This window comes from Hipposideros armiger, unplaced genomic scaffold, assembly GCF_001890085.2.
Source record: "Hipposideros armiger isolate ML-2016 unplaced genomic scaffold, ASM189008v1 scaffold_128, whole genome shotgun sequence".
Taxonomy (NCBI): Eukaryota; Metazoa; Chordata; class Mammalia; order Chiroptera; family Hipposideridae; genus Hipposideros; species Hipposideros armiger.
In genome coordinates this window covers 643046-668551 of record NW_017731478.1, presented here as the reverse complement: position 1 = coordinate 668551, position 25506 = coordinate 643046, and the positions used below count along the sequence as shown (strand labels likewise).

At 52.5% G+C, this 25506-nt stretch overlaps 1 protein-coding gene across 1 annotated transcript in view; it reads right to left on the bottom strand.

Moving 5' to 3' along the window:
• The window catches only part of SCARB1 (scavenger receptor class B member 1), a 41480-nt gene extending 18706 nt beyond the window's left edge, over positions 1-22774 (bottom strand). Inside the window, exons 1-8 of the mRNA XM_019648880.1 lie at positions 22766-22774; positions 16255-16412; positions 13831-13972; positions 11161-11364; positions 9087-9182; positions 7415-7530; positions 5407-5573; positions 593-711 (exon numbers count right to left, since the gene is read on the bottom strand). Of these exons, the coding sequence (XP_019504425.1) occupies positions 593-711; positions 5407-5573; positions 7415-7530; positions 9087-9182; positions 11161-11364; positions 13831-13972; positions 16255-16412; positions 22766-22774 (1011 nt within the window). The remainder of the gene's footprint in view (positions 1-592; positions 712-5406; positions 5574-7414; positions 7531-9086; positions 9183-11160; positions 11365-13830; positions 13973-16254; positions 16413-22765) is intronic.
• Positions 22775-25506: the final 2732 nt, after the last annotated feature.

Here is a 25506-nt window from a genome sequence, read left to right as displayed (position 1 = left end):
ACAAAGAAAAACAGCATCGAGCAGACAGAAGAGCTTCGAAAAAGCCTGTTGGGGGAGACGGGTGTCCACTCAGGAGACAGACCCCCACAGAATTTTTGAATCAATGGTAAACACCACATGGGCACATTTTACAGAGAAGAGGCAACCAGCAAAGGACACACCCCTGGGAGGGCCACTGTGCGGGTCTGATACCCTCCTGGTCCCTGATGGTCACACAGACTGTCACACGGGACAAATTCCCAGAACCCAATTTATCTGCGAGATATTCGTTGATACCAAAAGATCTTTATGGTATTATATGTTGGCACAGCCAGAGGCTGCCTCTGGCTAATCTGCAGGCTGATAATTCCTAATTAATTTACTGTCTCATGGTCCTTTTATAGAGATAATTCCCTTATAAAGAGATTAAAAAAGTCCTTGAACTATGGAGTCAAAGGACAAAGTAGGGACCTTCGGTGGCTTGAGAGTCTAGAAGCTATCAATGCCTAAGAAAGCCAGGCTTCCCATCACTCCCCACAACAGCTCGGTGCCTGGGGGAGCAGAGGGGGTCAAGCGTGCAGCAATCCCTACGGTCTGACAAGCAGGGGCTTACCGGGTGGATGTCCAGGAACAAGGAATGTTCTGTTTCGTTGGGGTGGAGGCCAAGCACTGCCGCTGCCAGGGTGGGGTCGGCGTTGTAGAAGTGAGGATGGGAGAGAAACAAGGGTGCACCTAGAAGGCAGAGGGCAGAGAGGGGGCCCCCGTCAGGCAAGGAGACCGCCTTGGCACGTCCAGAGGCTTCATGCCAGGCCCCGAGCCAGGCGCAGGGATGCACAGACGACGAAACGCAGCCACTGCCTGCCGAGCACCCCGTGCAGATGACAAGATGCAAACAACAATAACTAGACAGAGAGCCCTCCTTCGTTTCAGTCTGAAAATGTTTACCAAGCACCCAAGAGGCACCGGCACGGGCAGCCAGCGAGGGACCAGCTCTGTACCAGAGGAACGGTAACGCTGGAGCTGCCGATTCTGGCGGGACAGGTCGGAGGAAGGAAAGGAAGATGGCTACCAGACACCAGGCCGAGGTCAGGGCCCGGCATCCCAGGTGGAAGGGATGGCGGAACAGATGCAGGAGGTGGGGAAGGGCAAAGGGAGCAGGCAGCGTGTGTGTGGAGGGGAATCATGGGAGCTGAGGACAGACAGGTAAGTCGAGGCCAGATTTGAACTTGGGCGGGTGGAGGGGCTTCTTGATCGTCAAGCCAAGCGGCCTGGGCTGTCCTCTGCAGGCAGCACGGCGACCATCAGAGAGGCTCAGGTGTGTACACCTGTGGGCAGGTCTCCCTAACGTCCACAGGAGAAGAGAAGGCACACCTGCTTTGCTTGTCTCCCAGCAGCCGGTCTGCAGGGTGGATGCCAGCACGCGTGAACATGAACAGGGACTGATGGGAGCCCCAGCTCTGAGTGAGAAATTCACACCCAGAAACGTGAGGTCAAACCTCTCCATTAACTGACCAAGCAACGCAAACGCCAGCTCATTCTAGAGTGCTGAGGACAACGTACAACAGGCCTGGTGGACAATGAGTTAATGAGGAAAGAGAATCAGCCTCTCAAAAATCTCACCAGGACCCAGAAGAGGCAAATCACAGCTAGATCGCAGACTGTTGGTGGCAAGGGGGGAGGGGGGGAGGGGAGTGACTGCTAATGGGCCTGAGGTCTCCTTTCCGGGAGGTGACAATGTGCTGGGACTAGACAGAGGCAGTGGCCGCACAACATCGTGAATGGGTCACTGAACTGTACGCTGGGTTAATGTTCTGTTACGTGAACGTCACCTCAGTAAGAAAAAAGAATGAGAAAACAGATGAAATTCACAAGGTCTCCTTCCCGAAAACCAACAGCTCATCGGCTGCCAGACAGGTGTTCGTGCGTGCCTGGCAACCTCAAGTGTCTGCGTTCTTTCTGCTTTCCTTCGCAAAGCCAAGCACCAGTTTGAAATAAAAGCTGGCAATTGATCGTTGTCTGACTTCATGCTTCCCAGAGTCCTTCTCCATTCATGGCCTTAAAGTTTCTCAGCATGAATTCATTCATCCTAGTGCCTCTTGCATTTTGCCACATCCGATTACCTTCCCACACCGTTATACAATGTGCTTCTTTGAACCAACTGCCACGGCTTTACTTAAATAGCTATATTTTAAGGGGCGGGGGGTGGGGTGGGGAGGCTTTATATCTGAGTCATAACTGGCAAAGACTTGCCACAATTAAAAAATACAGGAATAAATGCAATGGAAGCCAATGAACGTTATGCATTCTAACAGGACACTGTTACCGACACAAGGCTTTGACCCTGAGACCCGCTCTTTCTCTGTTAAAAAGAGAGATAGGTGAGAGGTGGAAAGGTGTCCAAACCCTCTTAGCACCCACAGAGACTGTCTCCTGGAGGCAGACAGAAGGACAGAAAGAGAACAGAAAACAGAAGCCCTCTTTCGCCTTGTGAAGTCAAGGTTGTTCAAAGCTGCCTGCTTGCCCCTCTGAAGTCCTCTTGAGTGCCCCAAGGGACAATGCTCCACAATTTGGAAAACTCCGCTTCCCATGCTCCCATGTCCACCGTGAAAGGAGACCATCAGAGCAAACACAAGGACCCCATTTTCAGAGGAGGCGGAACTCTGAGGCCCTCGGTATGGGAGGCAGTCACCAAGCCAGGCCCTTGACGGTGGCAAATCTCAAACAAGCCCCTTGGCCACGTCTCCGAGGACAGGGAGAAACCCAAGTGGGCTGGGCCAATCTGTGATCACCTGCCCAGCTCCCGACCTTAAGCCCACTGGGTTTTTTAATAGCACGCATGCATGCGCGTGTTTTCTTTCTAGTTTATTTCCAAACAGACTGAGAGGAACCCGCCCAGGTAATTAGTGCTAATTAATTTATAGCTTTATGGCACATCTGACCAGACCTAATTGCCCAGGATTATCACGGGTCATAATTAAGGGTTTCTACTGGGCAAGTCTGAGGCCGTCATACAACACGGAGGTTGGAGGAGAGAGAGTCCTTTGGGTCCACGAGATTCTCAAGGCCCGGAAAAGGAAATATGCGGGCATTTCTTATCTTCAGGTTAAATGCCACAGAAATGCAGGTACGCCATAGGACGTGTACGAGAATGTGCCTAGCAGCACCAGGATAATGTTCAAACACCCAGAAACTCAGATGCCCACGAGCAGTAGGAGGGGTAAGGAAACTGAGGTGTGTTCCCAGGAAGGAACATCAGACAGCCAAGAAGAGGGTAGCCAATACAGTGAGGGTGGGGCTCACCGATGGGTTAAGGGGCGAAAGAGGCCAGAAAACCAGAAGAATGGAACACACACTTTCTGATTCCGTTTGCAGAAAGACCAAAGGCAGGCAATGCTGTGCGGCGCCGGAAGTCAGGCCAGTGGCAAGGAAGGGGACACGGGGACATCTGGGGCTGATCCTATTCTGTTTCTTATTCAGGGTGCTGACAACATGGGTGTGTTCACTTTCTGGAATTTAAAACCGCATGTGTCATTTGGGCCACCTCTTTGTATATATGTTTATTTTAATGTAATAATAAAAAAAGACACTACGTGCATAAATATTTTTAAACTCCCTCACACTTTTGAAGTTTTTTTTGGCCAATGTGCTAAGATGAGGCAGTGAAGGTCTGAGGACTAGCTGGTGGGGGAAGTACGGGGAGAGATGACGTTCAAGAGGCCGGCAGAGGCCGGCAGCTACAGGGCACCAAGGCCACAGCAAGGGCTTCGCTGTGTGTGCACAGGGAGGGGTCAGCGTTTGAAGCAGAACTGGGCATGGGCCAGCCAAGTGGCACGTTGGTTAGGAGCTGGCTTGGGATGCCAGCTCTGAGCAGCAGGGCCCTGGTTCAGATCCCACATGAGGGCCAGTGACGCTGCACCCTCTACAGCTAAGATGGTGAACAACAGCTCGACCCGGAGCTGGGCTGCTGTGAGTCGCCGGCGATGGCGTAGGCTGCAGTGGGCTGCCGTGAGCTACCGTGAGTGGCCGCAGCCAGTGTGAGCTGCTGTGAGCCGCCGTGAGCGGCCATCCAATGGCCAGCGACTGACCTGCCTCACCCGGGAACAGAGCAATGATAATACCAACATAGGCCAGTGAAACAACATCCTCACAACTAGAGTGAAGAACAAAAAGACAGCAACTTGTCTGTTTCCCGCCCCCAATTCCTCAATTAAAATCTTTAAAAAAACAAAACAAAAAAAACTGGGCAGCCACCCACATTTCTAAAAGGTCCTTGGGGCTGCTCTCTGAGACAGGGCCCAGCAGAGCTCCCTACGATGGCAGACGTGTTCTCTTTCTGTGCTGTCCATCCCCTACAGTAGTCATTAGGCACGCATGGCTGGTGATCGTTTGAAATGGGGCCAGTGTGACTAAGGAACGGCCTTTTTCATTTGATTTCATTCAAGCCAATTTCAATGCAAACAGCCACACGGGGCCAGTGGTGACTGCGCTGGACAGTCTGGGGAAGGAATCGTATGTAGGGCAGCAACAATGTGACAGGAGGGCCCGCTGGGGAGGTGTGGACCAGTGGCAGGAGGTGCTGGTGGCCTGGACCATGGGGGTGGGTGTGGGGAGGAAGGGGAAGGACTGGTGGTTTAATTTGGAGGCAGAGCAGGCTTAGCTTGATGACACACTGGATGAGGGTGAGGAGAAGGGAACGGAGCTGACATCCAAGTGCCCAAATTGAGCAGCTGAGGCGGGGGCGTTTTGGGAACTGGCACTGAAAAAACACTGCCAATGCCAGAAAATATGGTGCCAGCGCAAGGGTCACACCCAACCCGGCAATCGCATGCCGCCAAAGGGGGTCTCACAGGACGAGAGGGCTGCTGCTGGCTTCCTTTCCTCCCAGATGGGGGCAGGGCCCTTCCCACAAAGCCTCCTTCTCAAGCGACAAGTCACGGTGTGAGCAGCAGAATCACACCACCCTCCACATCCTAATCCCCAGAGGCCGTGACTATGGGAGGTTACGCGGCCGAGGGGAACTAGGGTGCCCGTCAGCTGACCCTAAAGCGGGGAGCGTGGTCGAGGCTACCCGGGTGAGCCTAACACACTCTGCGGGGTGCTTACGCTGGAAGGGGGAAGTGGAAGAGAGTCAGGGAGAGGCGGCCACAGGAGGAGGAACAGAAAGACGTGATGCCGGAATTCTGAACCACAGAGTTGTTGACGGTCATCATTTTCGTGCTATGCCACTAAGTTGAAGGGAATTCATTACGGCAGCAACTTATGCACACAGCACGTTTTTTTGTTTTTTCTTCACATTATCTTGCTGCTGCCTCGTTATCTCCGGCCTAATGGGATTATCGAGAGTGCAGAGGCCAGAGATGAGGCATGGGGCAGATAAGCCCATAATCAAGCCCGACCCTCCCGCCCTCCCACAGGGATGACACGCACTAAACCTGCAGGTGCTGACGTTCTGAATTCCGGACTTCAGGCACGGGCAGAAGCCCTCGTTGGGCGGGTATACGGACCCGCTGGCAAACAACGTGTCGGGAGCCTTGAAGCGAAAGGTGGGGATGCCTTGAAACGTGCCTGCTTCCTGGTATATAAGCTTCATGGACCTGCGGGGGACAGACAAGGTGGACGATGACACAGGACATGGTGGCTGCAATCAGGTCCTGCTGAGCGCAGCCCACTTCCCCCCGCCTGCACTGACCCCTCCCGGGTCCCAGCTGCCGTCATGGGGCTTTAAAGCAAGAAGACACTATAACACGTCCCCCACATCCCCACTTAACACTGCAATGGCTTCCAGGCTAATCTGTAATAAGATCGAATGTCCTCACCGCGGCCCACAAGCTCCTGTGAGGTCCATTCCCTGCCTGCCCTTGACTGCAGCCCTCGGCCCCCTGCTATTCCTCCGATATGCTCCTCCTGCTCCTGGGCCTTTATACCTGCCACTCCCTCCGCACGGAATGTTCTGCCCAGGAATCCTTACACATCAGACTTCAGTTTTTCACTCAGGTTCAGCTGTCCCCTCCTCAGGGGGCACCAACACGCCCCACACCCCATTCCCATTGCTCTCCGTCCGTTCACTCTTCTGTAGTTCTCAAGGGCACATGCGAATCTGCACGTGGACCGTGGACATGAACTACGCTGCCCACTGTGCCCGGAGCCACTCATCACAGTGGCTCTACAGCCCCTGACGTGGCGCGAGGCCACACATGGATGCACACCGTCAGTGCAAAGTGCATTCCAGGTTCCTACGGCTTGGTATCACAAAAATGTAAAACATCCAGGTTTCTACGGCTTGGTACCACAAAAAAATGTAAAACATTGCTCCGGTAATGTTTTGTTTGCATCGTTTACACACGAAAATGATAATATTTGGGGTATACTGGGTCAAACAAAACATATCATTAACATTAATCATGCTTATTTCTCGTCCCTTTGTTTTTTTTAACGCGGCCACTAGAGAATTTGAAATTGCGAGTGGGACTTGTGCTATGTTTTTACTGGACACCACCGGCCTACATGGTGGGACTCTGTCGATGCTGAATTTCCTCACTCGGACGGAAACGTGGTCATGGAAGAAAACGTCCTTGTTTTTAGAAAACACCGGCTGAAGCTTGTGGGCGTCCAACTGACTCTTAAACGGCCGAGGAAAAACCCACCACGACAGAGAAGGGAGGGTAATGACAGACTAGATGGGGCAGAGGGAAAAACAACTGCTAAAATTGAGGGACAGGAGTACGGGGAGCTATTTACACATTTCTCACCATTTTTCTCTAGGTTGCAATGTCTGATTTTAATAAGTGAACACACGCAGAGCAATAGCTCTTCCGCCCTCTGACACCCCCCTGCAGGTACGTCTGCCCAAGTCCCCCTGCCAAGTCAGAAGCTCCTGGGGAACAGGGACTTAGCCCATCTCGTCACGGCCATGTCCCTGGGCTCCGTAAAGGTTTGCTGGGAAGGCAGAGGACTCAAAGTTCACATCAGTGAGTCCCCAAGTGAAGGAGTGGCCTGCACGGTGCAGGGGACAGGGCAGTGCCCAGAAGGGGCTCCAGGATCCTGTCTGGTCTTGCCCTCCTCTGGGGCCACTGGGATTGTTCAGCCCCAGGCAGACCTCCAAGGCTGCAACCCCAAAGATTGAAGGGGCACGGGAGAGGCGTCCGTGTGTCTTAGCATCCGGAAGGAAAACAGGGCAGCCAGACAGACAGACGCCACTGGCTGCCCATCGCTTGTCTTACTTCACAGCCCCCTGAGACCTTGAGCACTTCCTGCCCACCACCACTGCTACCAATGCTCAACAACTGCCAGCGGCCTCTCCCTGGGCCTTGCAAAAGCATCAGCAGCTGGAGTTTGGCTCTCCGGGTTGCAGCCAAAAGCCACCTATCTGGGCCATGAGCATCCATGAGGCTGACCTCCAAGCCCAGGCCAGAGTGCCCCCCGTCAGAGCAATTACCGGCAGGCCTCAGGGCTGTAGAATTCCAGCGAGGACTCGGGAGTCATAAATGGCGGCCACATCTGCCCAGAAGTTCCGTTAATCATGTTGCACTGATCTGAATGCCAGAAGTTGACCTGTGGGGGACATTGAGACAAAGCCGCTCAGGACAGGGAATGCTCTCGGGCACCGCACACCTGACTGGAGCTGCGACTTCACAGGCCGTGTGTCCTGGGGTAGATGTCACCACTCAATTCCCAACACTGTTTGTGGACAGGAGACAGTTCCCTCAGAGAGACAGCCTGGCACCGGGGGGGGGGGGGGGGGGGGAGGCTGTGTAGACAGCCAGAGAGAGTGCTCACTGCACCTCCCTGCTCCCTAACTATGGATCGTCAAATGCGCAGCTGTGCTGGGGACTCAGTTACTTCATCTGCAAAATGGGCCTATCACCCACATCTGCAAGGAACTCAATGAGTGGGTGGGGTGGGAGGTGGGACGCTGACATCCTCATGTCTCAGAGAGGAAGTCACCAGACACTTCCTAGACCCAGCTAAAACCATAACGGTGACCACCGAGGAATCTCAAAGCTGTAGCTGTCTTTGGGAAGTGAGACCCGGACAGGAAAAAACAGACTTCTCCCTTTCTGCCTCTCTGTGCTATCAGAACGTTCGTAATCACATGTATTTCTTATACTGAAAGAACAAGCCGAAGAGAATTTTAATTGTCTCCGTTAAGAATGGTTCCTACTGGTTACAAATGGTGCTCGGGCTGCTCTGGGCCCCGATGCGGGGGCAGCCTCTGTCCCCAGCCCCGCAGGTCTGTGCCCCAGTGACCAGGGCGAGCGTTTGGCAGATGTGAACAGCACCAGCGCAAAATCATTTTCCTGCATAATGAGGAAAGGCCACTCCAGTGAAAAAAGCAAGGTGGAAAATAATGCACACGGTCTAATTTCACTCTGTTCACAGAAGAAAGAGCCTACTGTGTTTGTCTGTGTACTTTCAGGCGTGCAAATGCGTAAAACGGACAGGAAGAATATACTCGATATTAAGAGCTGTGGGTTTTCTCTGTAGTTCGGGGTGTGGGGCAGCTGGCATGTGAAGAGGGGATAAAGTGCACTTTAGATCTGTCTCCATTGTTTCATTGTTGTTGGTTTTTAATGTGAATGCCTTCCTGTGTTTCTAATGTAATGTTTTCTTCTTACTCAACACCATATTTTGATGCACTGGATGGTTATATCATCAGTATAACAGTTTTGAAATGTTTTTGTGGCTTAAGAACCACAGGAAAGGGATGGCCGGTTAGCTCAGGTGGTGAGAGCGCAGTGCTCATAACACCAAGGTTGCCAGTTCGATTCCCACATGGGCCATTGAGCTGTGCCCTCCACAACTAGATTAAAACAACTACTTGACTTGGAGCTGATGCGTCCTGGAAAAACACAGCTCCCCAATTGAAAAAAAAAAAGGCTAATTAAAACAAACAAAAAAAAAGAACCACAAGAAAGAAAGAACTCAGATCTTAGTATACAGTAGGAGCTAAATAAGTCGGGTTTCTGTTCCACACCCACCCATCCATCCAGAACCAAGAGCTCGCTGAGCCTTACCCACAGACAGGTAAAATCCCGACCCTTAATGCGCTGTCCCTCACAGGTGGGACCGCCCTCCGAGCTTTACGAGGAAGAAGGTCCTGCTCTCACCTTGCTGAGCCCGTTCCACTTGTCCACGAGGTGGATCCGGCTGAAGTTTTTGATCCCCGTGAACACAGTAAAGACCCCGGAATCGGAGTTGTTGAGCTGCGGACACGGCAGAGAATAGCATCTTTAAGCCTCAGGACGGGGTGGGGGCTGGAACCAGGGGCCAACCCCCAAGCCCGCCCGCTTAGTTACAGACGGTTCCTGCATCCCTAGCGCCTGGGGACCAAAAGGAGGAAGGCTTGGGGGCTTCCTAGCGGGGGCACGCTCCTGACGACAGCGTCCCTCCTAGGAAGTGTCCACCTTTCCCCCCTGACTCTAGAAGAGTCTGGTTTTCTCCTCCCAGTGACTGGTAGGGTTCCCCCTCCACCCCCCCGAATTACACACTTAAAATCCACCATGGCCATGTGGCCTCTTCGGTCAATGAAAAAGCAGCAGAAGCGGCATGTCACTTCCAGTGGAAGTTTTAAGAGCCGGTCGGTGCACGCACATTTCACCGTGCTTCCTGCCACACACAGCTGTCGTGACCACGCGAGTGTGTGTGTCCGGCTAGAGCCTCCCTCGGCTGGGTCCCTGAGTGACCACAAGGAGCCGAGGGCTCCCTGGTTATTACCCACACTGGACCGGAGCAAGAAACAAACCTTCGCTGTGTGAAGCCCCTGAGATTCTGGGCTGCTTGCTATCCTGACGGATACGGGACCAACCCAATGCGCGTCGAGCACCTTCTGGATAGTAAGCCCCAGGCTGTGGCACTCTGAGGGTATTCCCTAGAATTAGGTCTGTAACTCAGAGCAAAGACACTCAAAGCGTACAGAGAAGTGGTGACTGCTGAGTAAATCTATTAGATTGTCGGGAAAGTCATGACGCATTTTTGCAATGAAAAACATAGAAAAAAACACATCATGACTTTCCCAACAACCCAATAGAAGCACTGCTTTACCTCTGAGGCCATATAATACAAGGTGTAGCACGCGTTAGGAATGCAATAAGGGTTGTTTCCTGGCCGAATAGCTAAATCGATCACCAGCTGGTTCAGCGAACAGGCTTCAGAGCACAGCCCAGTTCCAAGCCCCACTCTGGCCTCCTAATACCTGTGTGTCATGTCACCTGTCCATTCAGAGCCTCCTGAGCCCATACTTCAGCCATTGTGAAGAAAGGCTAATAGGAGCCACTACAAAGAGGCGTTGGGACTATTAAAATAGTCACTGTGTGAAAACTGCTAAGCTCAGTGCCTGGGACATAGTAAGAACTCAAACTGCTAGTCCTTATTTTTATTATTATTGTGATAATGAATAAATGGTCACCCAAAGGGACACTTAAATAATAATTATAATAGACTAAGTGTATCAAGAACTGCTAGTTATTACCCAAAGTCCATTCTCCTTTCTCTCCTTCACAACAAAACCCAAACCTCACTCAGGGCATCCACTCACCAGCGAAAAGACTACATTTCCCAGCTCCCCTTACAGCTAGGTGTGGCTGCATGACTAAGATGAGGCCACTGAGGAGTAAGTAGAATTGGTTTCTCCGTCCTGAAGGAGGAGACAGCTGGGACGTGCTGTTTTGGCCTCAACTTCCCTACCTGTCTCCCAACCCCCATCACTTCTTCCTTCCTGCTGTGCTGCCTGGAATGTGGATGTGAGAGCTGGTGCTCCAGCAGCTATCTTGGACCATGTGGTAGTCTTGAGTATGGAAACCATGCCCTAAGGATGGTAAACCTACCAGGTTACCAGGGGTCAAGATTAAGAAAAATCAGGCAGCTCGGAGCAGTGCTATCGCCGACGTTTGTGATCGGCCTCCCCAGCAGCCTACCCCCCTCTGCTGTTGTCTAAGTTCAACCCCAGTCACGTCATTTGAGCCTGGATCAAGCTGCACCTGAATCCATCCTTAGCGTTTGCGGTTAAATGAGCCAATAGATTCTCTATTTTACGTAACCCAGTGTGAGTTAGGGTTTCTGCCATGTACGCCCACAGTCCCCAGTGCCCCCCGCCAACGCCAAAGCAAGCGGGCAACGGGTTTCCAGGATGTGTCCGTGAAGAACAAGACACATGCCGTGAACTTCTCAGTGGGCCACACTTACCCCGGCAAATAGCCCGAACTTGCCCTTTACGGGGAACATGTTTGGGAGGTACTTATTGATGATGTGCACGAGGGGGTCCTCATAGCCCCACATGATCTCGCCCACCGTGCGGTTCATGAAGGCACGTTCGCCAAGGGTGCTGAATGCCAAGGTCATAAACACCTTCAAGGGCATGGGTTTATTCTCCATCATCACTGCTGCACCCTGAAGAACAAGGGGACAGCATGGGTTAGAGGCTGGATGTAGCTACTCCATTCCCCCCTGGACATGAAGCTAGGCCGCAAGGCAAAGAACCCATCTAGGGAAATGTCCGAGTCGAGGAGGGCCCCTGCAGTGGACACATGGGGTGTCTGGGGCATCCGGAACGATTCCCTGATCTTCTGGTAACAGGACCACGTGACTCTTGGATTCAGACTACGTTAAGTCTACCCCCAGCCCCATGGTTCAGGCCTGGCCAATCAGACACCTTCCTCCTTTCCAGCCACAGTGATTGGTTTGGAAATGTGTATGTGGCCCAATCAGAGCTAACAAGCCACACGCTGATGGTCCACTGGGGCTGTGGGGGAGAGAGGGGAGGTCTCACCACTGGCCTTGAACCTGGGGTGTGCAGGGCTGTAGCCCCAAGGGGCGCAGATCTGCCGGAGCATAAAAGGAACGCAGCTCTGAGCAAGGCGGTCTGCACCCTGTATGAAGCGACACCTGAAACTAGCCCCACCCCTGCCCCTCCAGCAACATGAGCCCATCAATCCCCAATCAATTTTGCTTATGCAAGTTTGGAGCACCTTTCACTGTCACCATGTAACCAAAAGACACTTAATGGAGACTACTCCATCCCCTTATCATCTCTCTCCCAAACACGGAGAGCCCCAAATGTCTGCTTTACCCAGTATCTAGGTGCTTAAAACACAATTATTTTCTAATTTTTGCTTTCCCCTGGAGATACTGTCTGGCACTTGGTTTATTTTTTTAAAGGTACCTCATCCAAAAGCGATCTCTGCCTGTAGGAAAGCGAACACGGCCAGCATTTCCTAAAACGTGGGCTACAGAGGGTTGGTTCCATGGGAACTCACCAGGGTCTCCTTAACAGTAATAATTTTTTAAAGGTAATAAACACAGTTCTTAAAATTCACAAAAGATATAAAATAAAACAGAAGACGATCTCCAATCCTTGATCTTCCCCTTCCCATTCTCCTCCCCCAAAGCAACCCGCTGCTCTGGGTTCTTGGCTATTCTTCCAGAAATAATCTACAGGCTGCGGTCAGCAGACTGCGGCCCGTGCGTGGGCCAGCCCCAGCACGAGCCCACTGCCGGTTTTTGTGTAGTCCAAGAGCTAGGAGGGTTTGTCGATCTGATATGTGGGAACAGTGACTTCACGGCCAAAGGGCGCGTGTCTAACTCTGAGGGACATGGCTTCAAGGCTTCGGGCTGCATGCGTTTCCTTGCGCTTCTTCGGTTTTGTCCATCCAATGGACTCACCAAGTGAGTTCACCCCTGATCCACAGCCCGGTCCAGCGCCAGGCCCAGAGCGAATGCCCGATAGTCCTCGACCATCCAATGGAGGGCTGAGTGTGACAGGGGGTAAACTCCTGACCCACCCTTTGTGAGTTCAAAACCCTCATCTGCTACTTAATAGCTGAGTGACCTTGGGTAAGTCAGTTGACCTCCCTGTCAGTTTTCCTCCTCTAGAAAGGGCGAAAATAACTGAACCTACCCCGTAGGATTGCTGACAAGTGAACAAGGTAGAATACACGTGGCAAGCCCTAAGAACACTGTTCTAACATGGAGTGTCAGCAGGAGGAAGTCACCATGGCAGGCCTGCGGCTGCCCTCCCAGAAAGGCTGGCCCCTGGCTGGCATCAGAGGACATGAGTTTGGGAGGGTACCCTGCCTCCCTGATAAGAGGGGCTCACTGCACCTGGACTGTGTGTACAAAGTATGGCTTATGCTGACCACCTGCTGGCCTTTGGGGACTCTGGGATTTGGGGGCCAGGGAGAGGGTGCCTAGGTGACCAGCCCCCAATAAAAACCCTGGGTGCTGAATCTCTGGTGGGCTTCCCTTATACACGACACTTTACATGTGTTGTCATATATGCCACACATGTTGTCACAACTTGTTGCTGGGGAGTAAAGTGTGTCCTATGTAACTCCCCGGGGAGAGGGCTCTGGAATTGGGGCCCGGTCTCCGCCCGCTGTGCCTGTCCCTTTGTGGGTCTTGTTCTGTGTTGTGTCCTCTCACTCTACCGAGTCACAGCCGTGAGCAGGATGCTATGCTAAGTCCTGTGAATCCTCCTGGCCAATCAGCAACCCTGGGGGTGGCCTTGGAGACCCCAATACACACGGGAAGCAGCCAGTCAACCCAGCGACTGCAATGACTCTCACCTGCACAGAACGGAGGCCATGCTCACACCCTCCCCCCCAAATGACGCAGACAATGACATGGCCCGGGGGTGCTGACTCAGCCCCCCATTAGTACCTCCTTTTGGGAATTCCAGATTTGGATGCCGAAAAGGGAAAAGACAGTGACTTTGGCCAGTACCCCTACCCCAGAGACCGGGGGACGTGCCTGGGCCCCGTGAGCACAGGCTGCCCCCCACAAGGGACCGCCCTGTGGAAGGTGGGTACGGGGAGCATGGGCGGAGTGAGGGGCACGGCGGGGGCGGGGCAGCCTCACCAGCACCAGGATGTTGGGCATGACGATGTAGTCGCCCTCGGAGCCGTTGGACTTGTCAGGCTGGAACTTGAAGCTGCGGTACTCTTGGAAGGACACCGTGTCGTTGTCGTTGAAGGTGATGTTGCCCTTGTGCCTGAACTCCCTGCAGGGAGGGGCCGGGGGTCAGCGGGTGCCAGCCACGCAGGGTGGCAGTGCCTGCCCAGAAGCGGAGCCGACACCAGCCTCCAAGGGGGGGGCCTTGGATGACTGTGCGCGTCTCCACCCTGACAGCGCCACAGCCAAGCCTGGCCACCCCCCGGAGCACCCCAAATCCCAACACGCCCCCTCCATTTGGCCAAGCTGCCTCCATCAGGTCTCTGCTTACGTCGCCTCCTCAGAGAGCCCACCCTGGTCATCTGTAGACGTGAAGTAGAAATGCCCTCCACACCCCTAGGTACCCCCTTTGATACTAACATATGACTTTACTTATTCATCTTTAACCAATCCTACCAACTTGACTGCAGGCACCCCAATAGTGTTTTTGTCCATTTTGTCCACTTCTGGGTCCCCTGTGCCTAGAATAGTCACAGACACTCAGTAGGTGCTCAATAGACATTTGTTGAATGAATGAATGGATGAATGAATGAATGGGTGAGTGAATGCATGTCGCTGACTCTGAGTTTCTGACCCCCAAACCTCAGGCACGTTGTTAAGTTTTTGCCCCAGGTTCACCCCAGTGTGCGTTTCAAACAGCCAGAACACTCTCTGCCCATGCTATCCCCAGGAAAGCCAGGGTGGGGTCGACCACCCCTCAAAGGGGGAACCCCCAGCTTGGCCGGCCACAGAAAAGTCCAAGGCTCAGGCAGGGCAAGCAGCTAGGCCCAGGGTCCTGTCCAGCCTCCACCTCCCACCTCGATGATCCAGGGAAGCCAGTTCACCTCTGGGAATGATAATGTGGGGGCAGGGAGTTGTCATGGAAACTCCATGAGATAGAGTAGAACAAAAAGGCATAACCCACTTACAACAGTCAGTCACCCCGTCCCAGGGGCACCATCTTAATTACTTGGAATGTATCCTTATCTCGTGCAAGTGTTCTGATAACCTGACCAAGGAGCTGTTGTGTTGTCACAACAGTTTGCAGATGGGCAAATCGAGGCTCAGGGCAGGAAGCCACATCTCTGAAGCCATAGCCAGGTACAAGGCCGGGTCGGGGGCAAAGGTACAAGTGGCACATCCCTTCCGGGCCAGCTCTCCCATCCTCCATCCCAGACGAGGTGGTTTCCCTCTTTAAAACGCTCCAGTGGGTCCCCCTGCTGTCAGGCCCAACACTGACCTCAGTCGGCGTGGCCCGCCAGGCCCACCTACCACGCTCCCTGCCCTCACATGTTCCACGCTCCTGCCTACCTCAGGGCCTTTGCACACGCAGCGCCCTCCTCCAGGAGCAGCCTTCCCTCTCCTGCTCAGCACTGGTTTATAAGTCCACTTACATTTGGTTTGGTCTCATGTTCTCAGGAGACAGACAGCATCTGCCTCTTCACCATTGTGTCCCAATGCCTGGCACACAACAAGCACCAGAAAATACCAACTCAACGGAAAAACTGCTCCTCCAGCCTCCATGGCTACCGCAGCCTCCGTCATGTGCCTCTCTTGCTCTGCTCTCTGCCCTCCGGGGTCCTGCCCTCGACCCCAAACCCCACACAATGGGGCCCACCTCTGAACTCATCTTCTACCCTCTCCCCCAGCCCATTCCAGCCAACCATGCTGGCCGCCCTGCTGCTCCTCACACACACCACACTCTGTCGGGCCTCAGGGCCTTTGCACTTGCTGTTCCTGCTGCCAGGGACACCTTTCTCCATGGCTCACTCCCTTGCACAAAAGGCCTCCCAGGAGGCCTTGGCCAGACCAACACACCAAGGACACGCTGCACGTGTCCACGTGCAGTGTGTCCCCGGACCCTGCTGGATTTTTACAGCACTTAATACTCACCACCTGTCATCATAGGCTACATCCATTTCCTTATTAATTATCTGTCTCCTTCCCTCCCCAGAAGTCAGCTCAGAGAGGCAGGGACCCTTGTCTGTGTTACTCCCTGCTGTTTCCCCATGCCTAGCACCGTGATCAGCACATAGTAGGTGTTCAGTCAATGTGCTGAATGAATGAGTGACTAGGGAAGAGCTGTGGGACTCTGCAAGGGGTGGGGAGTAGGTCCCTGCTTGCCTGGACACCAGCCCTGTGTGTGTGCGTGTGTGTGTGTCCCTAAACCCCCTCCTGCTCCCCCACATCACAGCTGCCTCGCTGCTCCATACAGAACTTCTCTGGCACCATCACCCCCCCTCTGCACATGGCCTGCTTCTGGGCTCAGCACGGCAGCCCCCTCCCCCCTGCCGCCTCATCTGCTCTGAGACCCCGGCCCTCCCAGGGCCACCTCTGCACCTCCGTCCTTACCGGTACACGTAGGGCCCGCGCTCCTGCACCTGTGGCTTCTTGCCCTGAAGGATCTCTCTGGAGTTCATGACGTTAAAGAAGTAGACAGACAGGTAGAAAGGGACAGGAATCTCCTTCCACATGCTGAAGGACAGGCTACTGGGGTCGATGCGCACATTCTAGGGGGTGAGAGAAACACGCCGTGAGGAAGAGGGTGACCGGGGCCCCCACGCCCGCCCGCCTGCCCACCACGGGGCTCCAGGCAGCTGCCCAGAGCCAGCCTGCACCACCAAGCCCCACAGCACAGGGGGGAGGGGGTTTACATCATTCGAGTTAATAGGCAGTCTATTCATGCTGTTATTTTTTAATGTGGTTTAATAACAACAGCCTGATCAGGGGACCCTGGCAAACAGAAGCCCCACGCACGCCCCATCTAAAGGAAACAGCCACTGCATCATGGCACCGTGTGGCCAAACGTATCATTCATTCATTCACTCATTCATTCAACAAATATTTACTGAGCACCCACTACCTGCCAGGCACTCTTCTGAGAGCTGGGGATAGGACAGTGAACACACAGACCCAAGTCCCCAACTCTGTGGGCCTTTTGTTCTACCAGGGGAAAGGCAGGGACTAAACAATTAGGGCAAAACGGGTGCACATGGCAAGAGTGTCTCGCAAACAAAGCAAGGACAGAAAGAGGACTAATTGTAAACAGAGTGATTGGGTAGATGAACTGTAAATAAAAACAAAGAAGCAAACCAACATAAAAACTAAAGGCATTAAGGGGGTGAGGGGGGCACATGGATTTGGTGGGGGTAATTCCTCGGAGCAACGGCCAGTGCAAAGGCCCTAAGGCAGGGTGATGCTGACATAGGGAGCTTGGGAGCAGCAAGGAGGCTAGTGTGGTTACAGCACAGCCTGTGAGGGGCGAGCAGGAGATAAGAACAAGAGCAGTGTTCCATGAAAAGCCGGAGATACAGAAACCTATATGAAATCTCCTGATGTATAAAGCTTGGCAAAACTTGATTTTCTTAACGGGCCAAAGGAAACAGACCAGAAGCCCACTTGGTGAGTCCATCTGTCAAACACAGTGGCCTCTAATTCCTGCTTTGCTCCTCAGCTCCGCAGTTGCCTGCCCCAGTGTCACAGGGAGGTCCCTCCAGTGCCACCCAATCCATCCACCCCCTGGCCCAGGCATATCACTGGCCCCAACCAGGCTCACATCCTCTCAGAGCCAGGCCCAGTGGAGTGACCAGCCCATCAGATAGACACCAATGTCCCAAAGCTGGGCATCTGGGCACTTGCATCACCCTCCAACGTCTTTTGAACATGGCCTTTCAGGACAAGGACAGCCACGCCCACTCTCCCCAAACAGCCAGAACCAATGGGCAGAGGCTCTGAAGGAGGCAGAAGGCTGGAGCTGGCCAGTCAGGCCTGGCCCCACGTCCCCAACTGGCAGACTCTGGGGAAAAGCAGGTTTGGAGGCAGCCGGACCCCAGGGCCATTCGGGCAAATCGGTCCCTCAGTTTTCCCATCTGTACAACGGGCTAGTGAGTCCAGTCTCAGCTGCGACTCATTTGACCTACATGGCATTTCAATGAAGAAAAGTTGAATTCGTTGCCAAAAATAAAAAACTAGGAGAGATTTAATTTAAAATTTGGGTGTTTAGGGTTCTCTTGGAAATATCAGGAGACCAAAGATTGCCTTCAGATGTTAATGACTACCTGTTGATAAACACATCTTCCTACCAGCTGTGGGAGGCACAAGGATTATTTTTATGACCCGAGGATCCAACAGGTAAGCAAATAAAGTAATAAACAAATAGGAACAAAACAACTAAACGAGCGTTGCCCAGTGTGCCCGCATGCCAGGCGTCGTTCTAGACTCTTCACTACTTTATCTCCTCCCTGACCAGCACCACGACCCTGAGAGAGAGCCACTATAAGTATTATTTGCTTGTCTGTTTCCTCGTCACTTTTCGTGAAGACATGAGTGAATGAGAGGCCCCCTGCAGGCTGTACTCCCAGTATTCCCAGCCCCCCACCCCCGACCTCTGGCCAAAAGGGTCCTGTTTCTCAGTGTGCGGAGGGGAAGCCGGGGGCCTGGGTCCACCGTGACAGGTGACTGCTGACCCCTGCAGTGTGAAGCAAAGGCCACAAGACAGGGGCAGCGAGGCCACCCCTGATGCTCCTCTCCCAGGTGAAGGCAGGGAGGGAAAGTAGGTATCTAACCCTTCCAGCCCCCAGCCCTGGAGTGCAAGGGCTAGCGGGCCCGTCCGTGGGGTGTCTGGGAGAAGTGGGTGAGGAACAGAAGTGGTGGTCCCTGTATGCCCGCTGTGGGAGGGGACAGCCGGTCCACAGCTCAGTCCTAACACAAACAAGACATCTGGGAACCACGAGGACAACTGGGATAAGCACTGGGGTGGAGGGGCGTGGTGAGTCACCCCCAAACCAAAGGCAACAGCTGCTACCCCCCTCCAGGCCCCTGAGATCCTGAGGTCTCAGTTTTTCCAGATCCTCCCATGTTTCATGAGCTGCCAGAAATCCAAATCTTTCTATGGAATCTCCCCATTGTTTCAATATATAAACAGTTTATTTTTAAAAATAAAACACACCCAGGAGCCAAATTGCACATCTTCAGGCCACAGCTGGACCACGGGCCACCCCTATGCCAAGCCGACATCATCTCCCGGAGGTGGGGAACCTCCATGTGTTACAGGTGGGGACAATGAAGCCCGGAGAAGCCGGGTGGCTCTCGAGGCCCCACCACGAATCTAACACCAGAGGAGACCTCCCCGGGCCCGCTCGGCACAGGCTTGGTGAGTGGAATTCAGACCTCGGCCTGGAGGCTGCTGGCAGGAGGGGGGCAGTCACCCAGGAAGGGAACCCTCAAATTCTAACCCGACAGAACAAAGACAGGCCCACAGGGAAGAGTGACAGAGCATGGCCTTTCTGCCATCCCCTCACCCACAGCAAAGACACACACAGAGCTAGTGAGCAGGGGTCCGCCCGCTAGCACGCTCCGCCAGGAGGAAGGGTGACACGGGTCCCAGCTTCCTTCTTTCTGTGTGTGTGGTAAGAACTCGTAAGCTCTACCCTCTCAGCAGATAAATTTGAGTATTGTCAACCAAGGGCCCCCACGGTGCGCGGGAGCTCGCTAGGACTCACTCACCTTGCACAGCTGAAACAGTAACAGTGACAGCACTCATTAATCAGAGGGAGAAAGCTGGAGGTGCAGGATGTGTTCACGCCTAGACTGCGGCAATGGGGTCACAGGTGTTCGCTTCTCCCCAAACTCATCGAGTTTATACATTACATACGTGCAGCTTTTTGAATGTCAATCACACCTCAATAAAATGGTTTAAAAAAAAAAAAAGTTTCCAGTTCCGGCTTCCCTCCCCTGGCCCTGTTTCTTGGCAAAGGCATCTGGGGCTGGAGATGCCTCTGGAATCCCAGAAACCCGTCCTCACCCTCTGGCCCGATCACCTTGCTTTGGGGATAAATCGGGCAAACTAGTGAGTCACCAGATAAAGCCTCATGTCTCATGTCTCTCTCTGTCTCTCTCTCTCTCTCTGTCTCTCTCTCTCTCTCTCTCTCTCTCTCTCTCTCTCCAACAGAATGGAACTGGGGGCTCTGGGGTTCAACCCATTCCATGGGCTCTCATCCACTGGGAACACTTGGTGGCCCAGCACTGCCTTCCGGCTGGGTGACTGACAATGGACAAGTCACTGATCCTCTCTGCACCTCAGTTTTCTCATCCATAAAACGGGTGTAATGATAGCATCCACCTCACAGGGCTGGCGTGAGGCTCCAACAAGCTCACAGAGGTACAGTGCTTAGAGCAGGGCCTGGCAGAACCCAGGGCATCCGGGCCGACGTGAACAGTCACCTGGCATGAAGCGAACGACCCTCCTGCCCTGTGGCTGCCCCACGCCCACCTCAGGTGAGGGCCGGACTTTGTACTGCTCCTGATTTGCAGGACAGCTTTCTTTCTGTCGCACAAGAACAAGAAGCATCTGGACCAGGCAGCTGATTAGATAACAGTACGCTGGCCAAGATCGCAGCCTTTTGCCTAAGTAGCTGATTCCATCCCAGCCCCCTCCCCCAAGGTCAAAGATTCAATCCCTGCTGCCTCCCCCAAGGTCAAAGATCACGGCCCAGAACACAAAGACTGAGAGAGAGGCACAAGGCGATCCCTCGTGGACACCACTCCCTCTTACCCAACCCATTCCTGAACAGTCAGGGGCTGCCTAACATGGGGGCCTTGTGAGCTGGGCTTTTCCAGGAAAAGAAGATTGGGGGGAGGCAGTTCTGGGCCGGGAACACAGCTTGTGCAAAGGCCAGGAAGGAAGCCTTTAGGAGTGTTACCTAAACAAACACGCCAATAATAAAACATGTTTTTAAAAAGAATGCTCATCAACAGATAAACTGCCACGTACCCCAAAATGGAACACTACTCGGTAATAAAAAGGAGCCAACTACTGGTAAATGCCACGACCTGGTGAGCCTCAAAAGCGAATGTTAAGTAGAAAAAAAGCCAGAGACAACAACTACACACGATATGATTTCATCTGGACAACATTCTGGAAAGAGGAAAATCGTAGGGACCGACACCCGATCAGTGGTTGCCAGGGGCTGGGGGCGGAGAGCGGGCACTGCCTGCACAAGGGCATCAGGAAACCAGTGGGGGTGATTAAAATGGCTCGTATCTTGATTTCGGTTGCCATGCAGGTGAGCTGTAAACATCTGACAAAACTCATCAAACTGCACGCTTAAAAAGGATAAATGTTATGGATGTACCTTGAAGACACGATGCTGACATTTCTGACAGTTTAATTGAGATATGATTCATACATCATACAATTCATCCACTTAAAGTGTACAGATGGTTGTGCAACCATCACCATTATCCACTTCCAGAATATTTTCATTACAGTAGCAGCCACTCGTCTGCCTCCAGCCCCTGGCAGCCACTCATCTACTTTCTGTCTCCAAGGACTTGCTTCTCAGACACACAGCATCATCCGAGTCTTCAAATGTGTCCGTAATACGCTCTTTCTCAAAAGCAAGCAGGGATATAAAAGGCCACGGAGAGCGTCTTTCACTGAGCATGATGTTTTCAAGGTCCGTAACATCCATCCACTGCAAGTGTAGTTTTATCAAATGTATACAACCCCACCAACATCAGGACATGGAACGTTTCCATCACACCTGTTAGAAAAGCACCTACAGGGACGGCCGGTCGGCTCAGGTAGGTAGAGCGCAGAGTGCAGTGCTTATAACACCAGGGTTGCTGGTTCGATTCCCACATGGGCCACTGAGCTGCACCCTCCACAGCTAGATTGAAACAACGACTTGACTTGGAGCTCGTTTTAAAACAAAAGGAAAGGAAGAAAAGCATGCCTGTATTCACTGCAGCACTGCAGCATTCATTATTCACAGTGGCCAAAAGTTGGAGGCCACCCACATGGCCGTTGATGGATGAATGGATGAGTCCAAATGTGGTCTATACACCCAATGGAATATTATTCAGCCTTAAAAAGGAATGAAGTGCTGACACCGGCTACAGCACAGACGAACCTGGAAGACATTACACTGGGTGACATAAGCCAGATACGGGAGGACACCTAGTGTGGGACTCTGTTTACGAGAGGTATCCAGAACAGGCAAATCCATAGAGACAGAACGCAGGCTGGCGGTGGCCAGGGAAGAATGGAGAATGACTGATTAACGGGGACAGGGCTTCCTTTTGGGGTGATGAATATACTCTAGAACAGGGGTCGGCAAACTGCGGCTCGCGAGCCACGCGCGGCTCTTTGGGTACGTTCTGTCTCAAAAGTTTGCCGACCCCTGGAAGAGCCAATCCTGTCCCTCACAACAATTTAAAAATTATTCGAGAGCCATAAATATATTTTTACATAATCACCCATTATGTGAATATCTTTTAAAAAATTTTATAAATGAAACTATGACCGAAAAGTTTGCCGACCCCTGTTCTAGAACTGTAATAAGTAACGGTAATGGTTGCACATCATTGTCAAGGTACTAAATGCCACTATGTGTACCCTTTTAAATGGTTTAAACAGAGAGTTTTATGGTAAGTGACTCTTACCACAATTTTTTACAAAAAGATTTAACCGCAAATTAAAACAAACTAGTTCCCAAAAGAGGGACACAAATTAAGTCACCTGAGAAAATCAACTGCCGACGGAGATGTGGGGAAACGGACTTGGACATGGTGGTTTGCAGGTGGGTCATCACCCGGGGAGCGGTGGGGGCGTGTCCTAACCAGGAGGAGCATCTGAGCTGAGCACAGCCCTGAGGACTCCATCCGTGGTCCCCTGCTCGGCACAGGGCACGAATGCTGGCTTTCAGATGCCGCCTGCCACCCCTAGGACCACAACACATACACCCGGATTCAAAAAGGATATTCACATTCCTGGCACGTCTCTTATACTCTAACTAGGTTATTTCCTACTCTGATATCCTGTCCTGTTCCATCTGTTTTTAAAATGCGGGTCCCCACTCACCCCAATCATTTCGCAACCTCCTACTGGGTCACACCCCAGTTAGATAGTTCTGCCCTAGAGGACTCCCCCCATGAGTGCAGGAGGGCTGCAAAAGAAATGTCGAATTTCAAAAAAAAAAAAGACAATCCAGCAGGCCCTCAGCAAAGAAAACTGGGCTTCCACACAAACCACAGAGGGGAAATGAACGGACCACATCTGCAGGGATGAGTCTCAAAGATGGAATCTTGAGTGAAAAAAAGGTAAGCTGAGGAAAGGTGCGGTCAATATTGACCTCTTTACGTGAATTTTTCAAACACACAAAATAATGTGTAACATTTGATTCCTTGAAAAGGAGCATAAATAAAAACTGCCGTCTCAATGTTGGCCTGCAAGCCCCTCCATCTGCTCTCTCAAGGCCCCACGTCCTGTCATTGTCCCTGTCACTCAGCCCAGCCACGCAGGCCCCCTTGCTGTCCCTTGCATATGCAGGCACACTCCTGCCCCAGGGCCTTTGCACTGGCTGTTATCTCTGCCTTCAGTGTTCTTCCAGAGGTAACCACATGGTCAAATCTCTCACCCCTTCCAATCTTTGCTCACATGGTCCCAGTCTCAGGAAGGACCACCGTATCCACCCCCAGATTCCTGAACTCCCTTCACCGGCTGTTTTGCCCCATGGTCCTTGTCGCCTTGTAGCACCCACTGGAATTAATTATGTCTATTCTTCATCGGTGTCCCTGGCTAGACCGTAAAACCACAAGATCAGAACCCTCATCTGCTGCGTTCGCTGGTATATCTCCAGGGCCTAAAACAGTGCCTGGTGCCCAGCAGGCCTCCAGCAAATATTTGCCAAGTGAAGCAGGAACGCGAGCTCTGAAACAGACGGCAGGGAAGCCATCTAGAGAGTGCTTATGCTGCTTACTCCTCTATGTGGGTCTCAATAGCTCCCATTTAAGAGTAAATTTTAAAAAATAAAAAATACACAGAGAGTACGGCCCGTTTGGGGCCCAGCTTAGGCCCAGGCAGCAGCTCAGTGAACGTGTGATGGGAAAAAATGAAAATTTCATATACACTTATTCTTAGCTATTTGCCTACTTTTCCAAGTAGGTAACTCCTAAAAAATTACAACTTCAGTAGAATTTTCTGGCTCGGCGAGCTGCCACGGCTCAGGCCACCCTCCCATCTGAGGGTGGTCACAATAAGCCCCTCTGCCAGCCCCATCTCCTTTCCAAGTCGAGGCCCAGAGGGTGTGGGGGGTAGGATAGGGGTGCAGCCCTGCGCTTCCCAATGCAGGCAGGAGAGAGGCCCAAGGAAAAACCTAAAACCAGGAGTGACACGGCTGGCCATTATGTCAGAGGGGGCAGCCTAGGAAGGCCTCTCTGAGGTAACGCTCCAGCTGAGGCTGGAGGAGAGGTTACCATCTCCAGAAGTGACTGACATGTTAAGAAAAAAAATTTTTTTTGTTAAATATCATACTTTCGCTACTCTAGATGCATGTGCCATTTTCAGTAGTGGAATCGCTCTTATTTTTCACTTATTCAACACACATGTGTCAGTTTCTCTGTTTAAAGAAGCCCAGTGTAGGAATTCTCAGAGTGGGACACCCTTGGTTACCCAGAAATTTTATACTGATCCCATGCTGAGAGGATCGCGTGTTTTGAATGTGCTGGGTGAAAAAGGGGATACCACTCATCTCACCTGTTTCTTACTCCTTTTTTTAACAGGTGGCTACCAGAAACTTTCAAATCACACAGGCTCACATTTGAGGTCTGCACACAAGTTTCTATGGTCGGCACTGGTGTGGACAGGCCTGACTGGACCCCACTTCCATCACTTCCTAGCTGTGTGGCCTCCAGCTAGAGGCTCCCAGCTCGGTGCCTGAGTTTCCTCATCTAGAAAATGGGAATAGTAATAGCCACGACTTGGCAGGGCCAGGGATGAGATTTAGAGACAGGGCACAGCAAGTGCACACAGTAGGTGCTTAATGTGAAGCCGCTGTAATTATCACTGGGTTCCCGCCCACCTTCAGCTATGAACTCCTGTCCTTGACATTCAAGGCCTCACCTCAGTTCCCCGACCCAAATGTCTCATGTTCTCCAACACGCGCCCACTCTGGGAGGGTCACCTTCTCACTGCCTCCCACACACACCTCTCTACGCCTGCCTCCCGACTCACCAGGTGCCATCTCCTCCATGAAGCCTTTGGGAACTACCTACAATGAGCCTGCTTTGATCTAATTAGGATCCCAGTTCATTCTTTGCACAGGGGAAATCAGGGAGCCGGAGAATCGTAGCAACCATCTATATAGCGAAGAAAACACTTGTATGCCTCCTTCACCTCATTCAATTCTCAAAGGCCCATTTCACAGATGTAGCCACTGAGGCTTGAAGGTCAAATGTCTCCCCAAGGCCACAGGCGCAGGGAAGGACCGAGCTTCGGGTTCTGTATCCACATGCAGGCCTGTGTCCTGACACTTCTCTGCTAGGCCTTCCCTGGGAGCACAGGCCACGCAAATTAATCATTAACGTGACCTGGCCGTTGAATTGCAAAACCTAATTTGCCCCCCAGTGATAACAGAAAACAGACTGAAACACACCTCTCACCAGATGAGCCAAGAGGCCGGTTTGTCCATACGAGGCCAGTTCTGGGACAGGACCAGAACCTGGCCACTACAGGCTGACCAGTGAGTCACTCACCCCCCTCTAAATCCAAGGGCTCCAGAGGTGTCCCCAGCCCCGCAGGGACTGTGAACTCTGGGAGGGCTG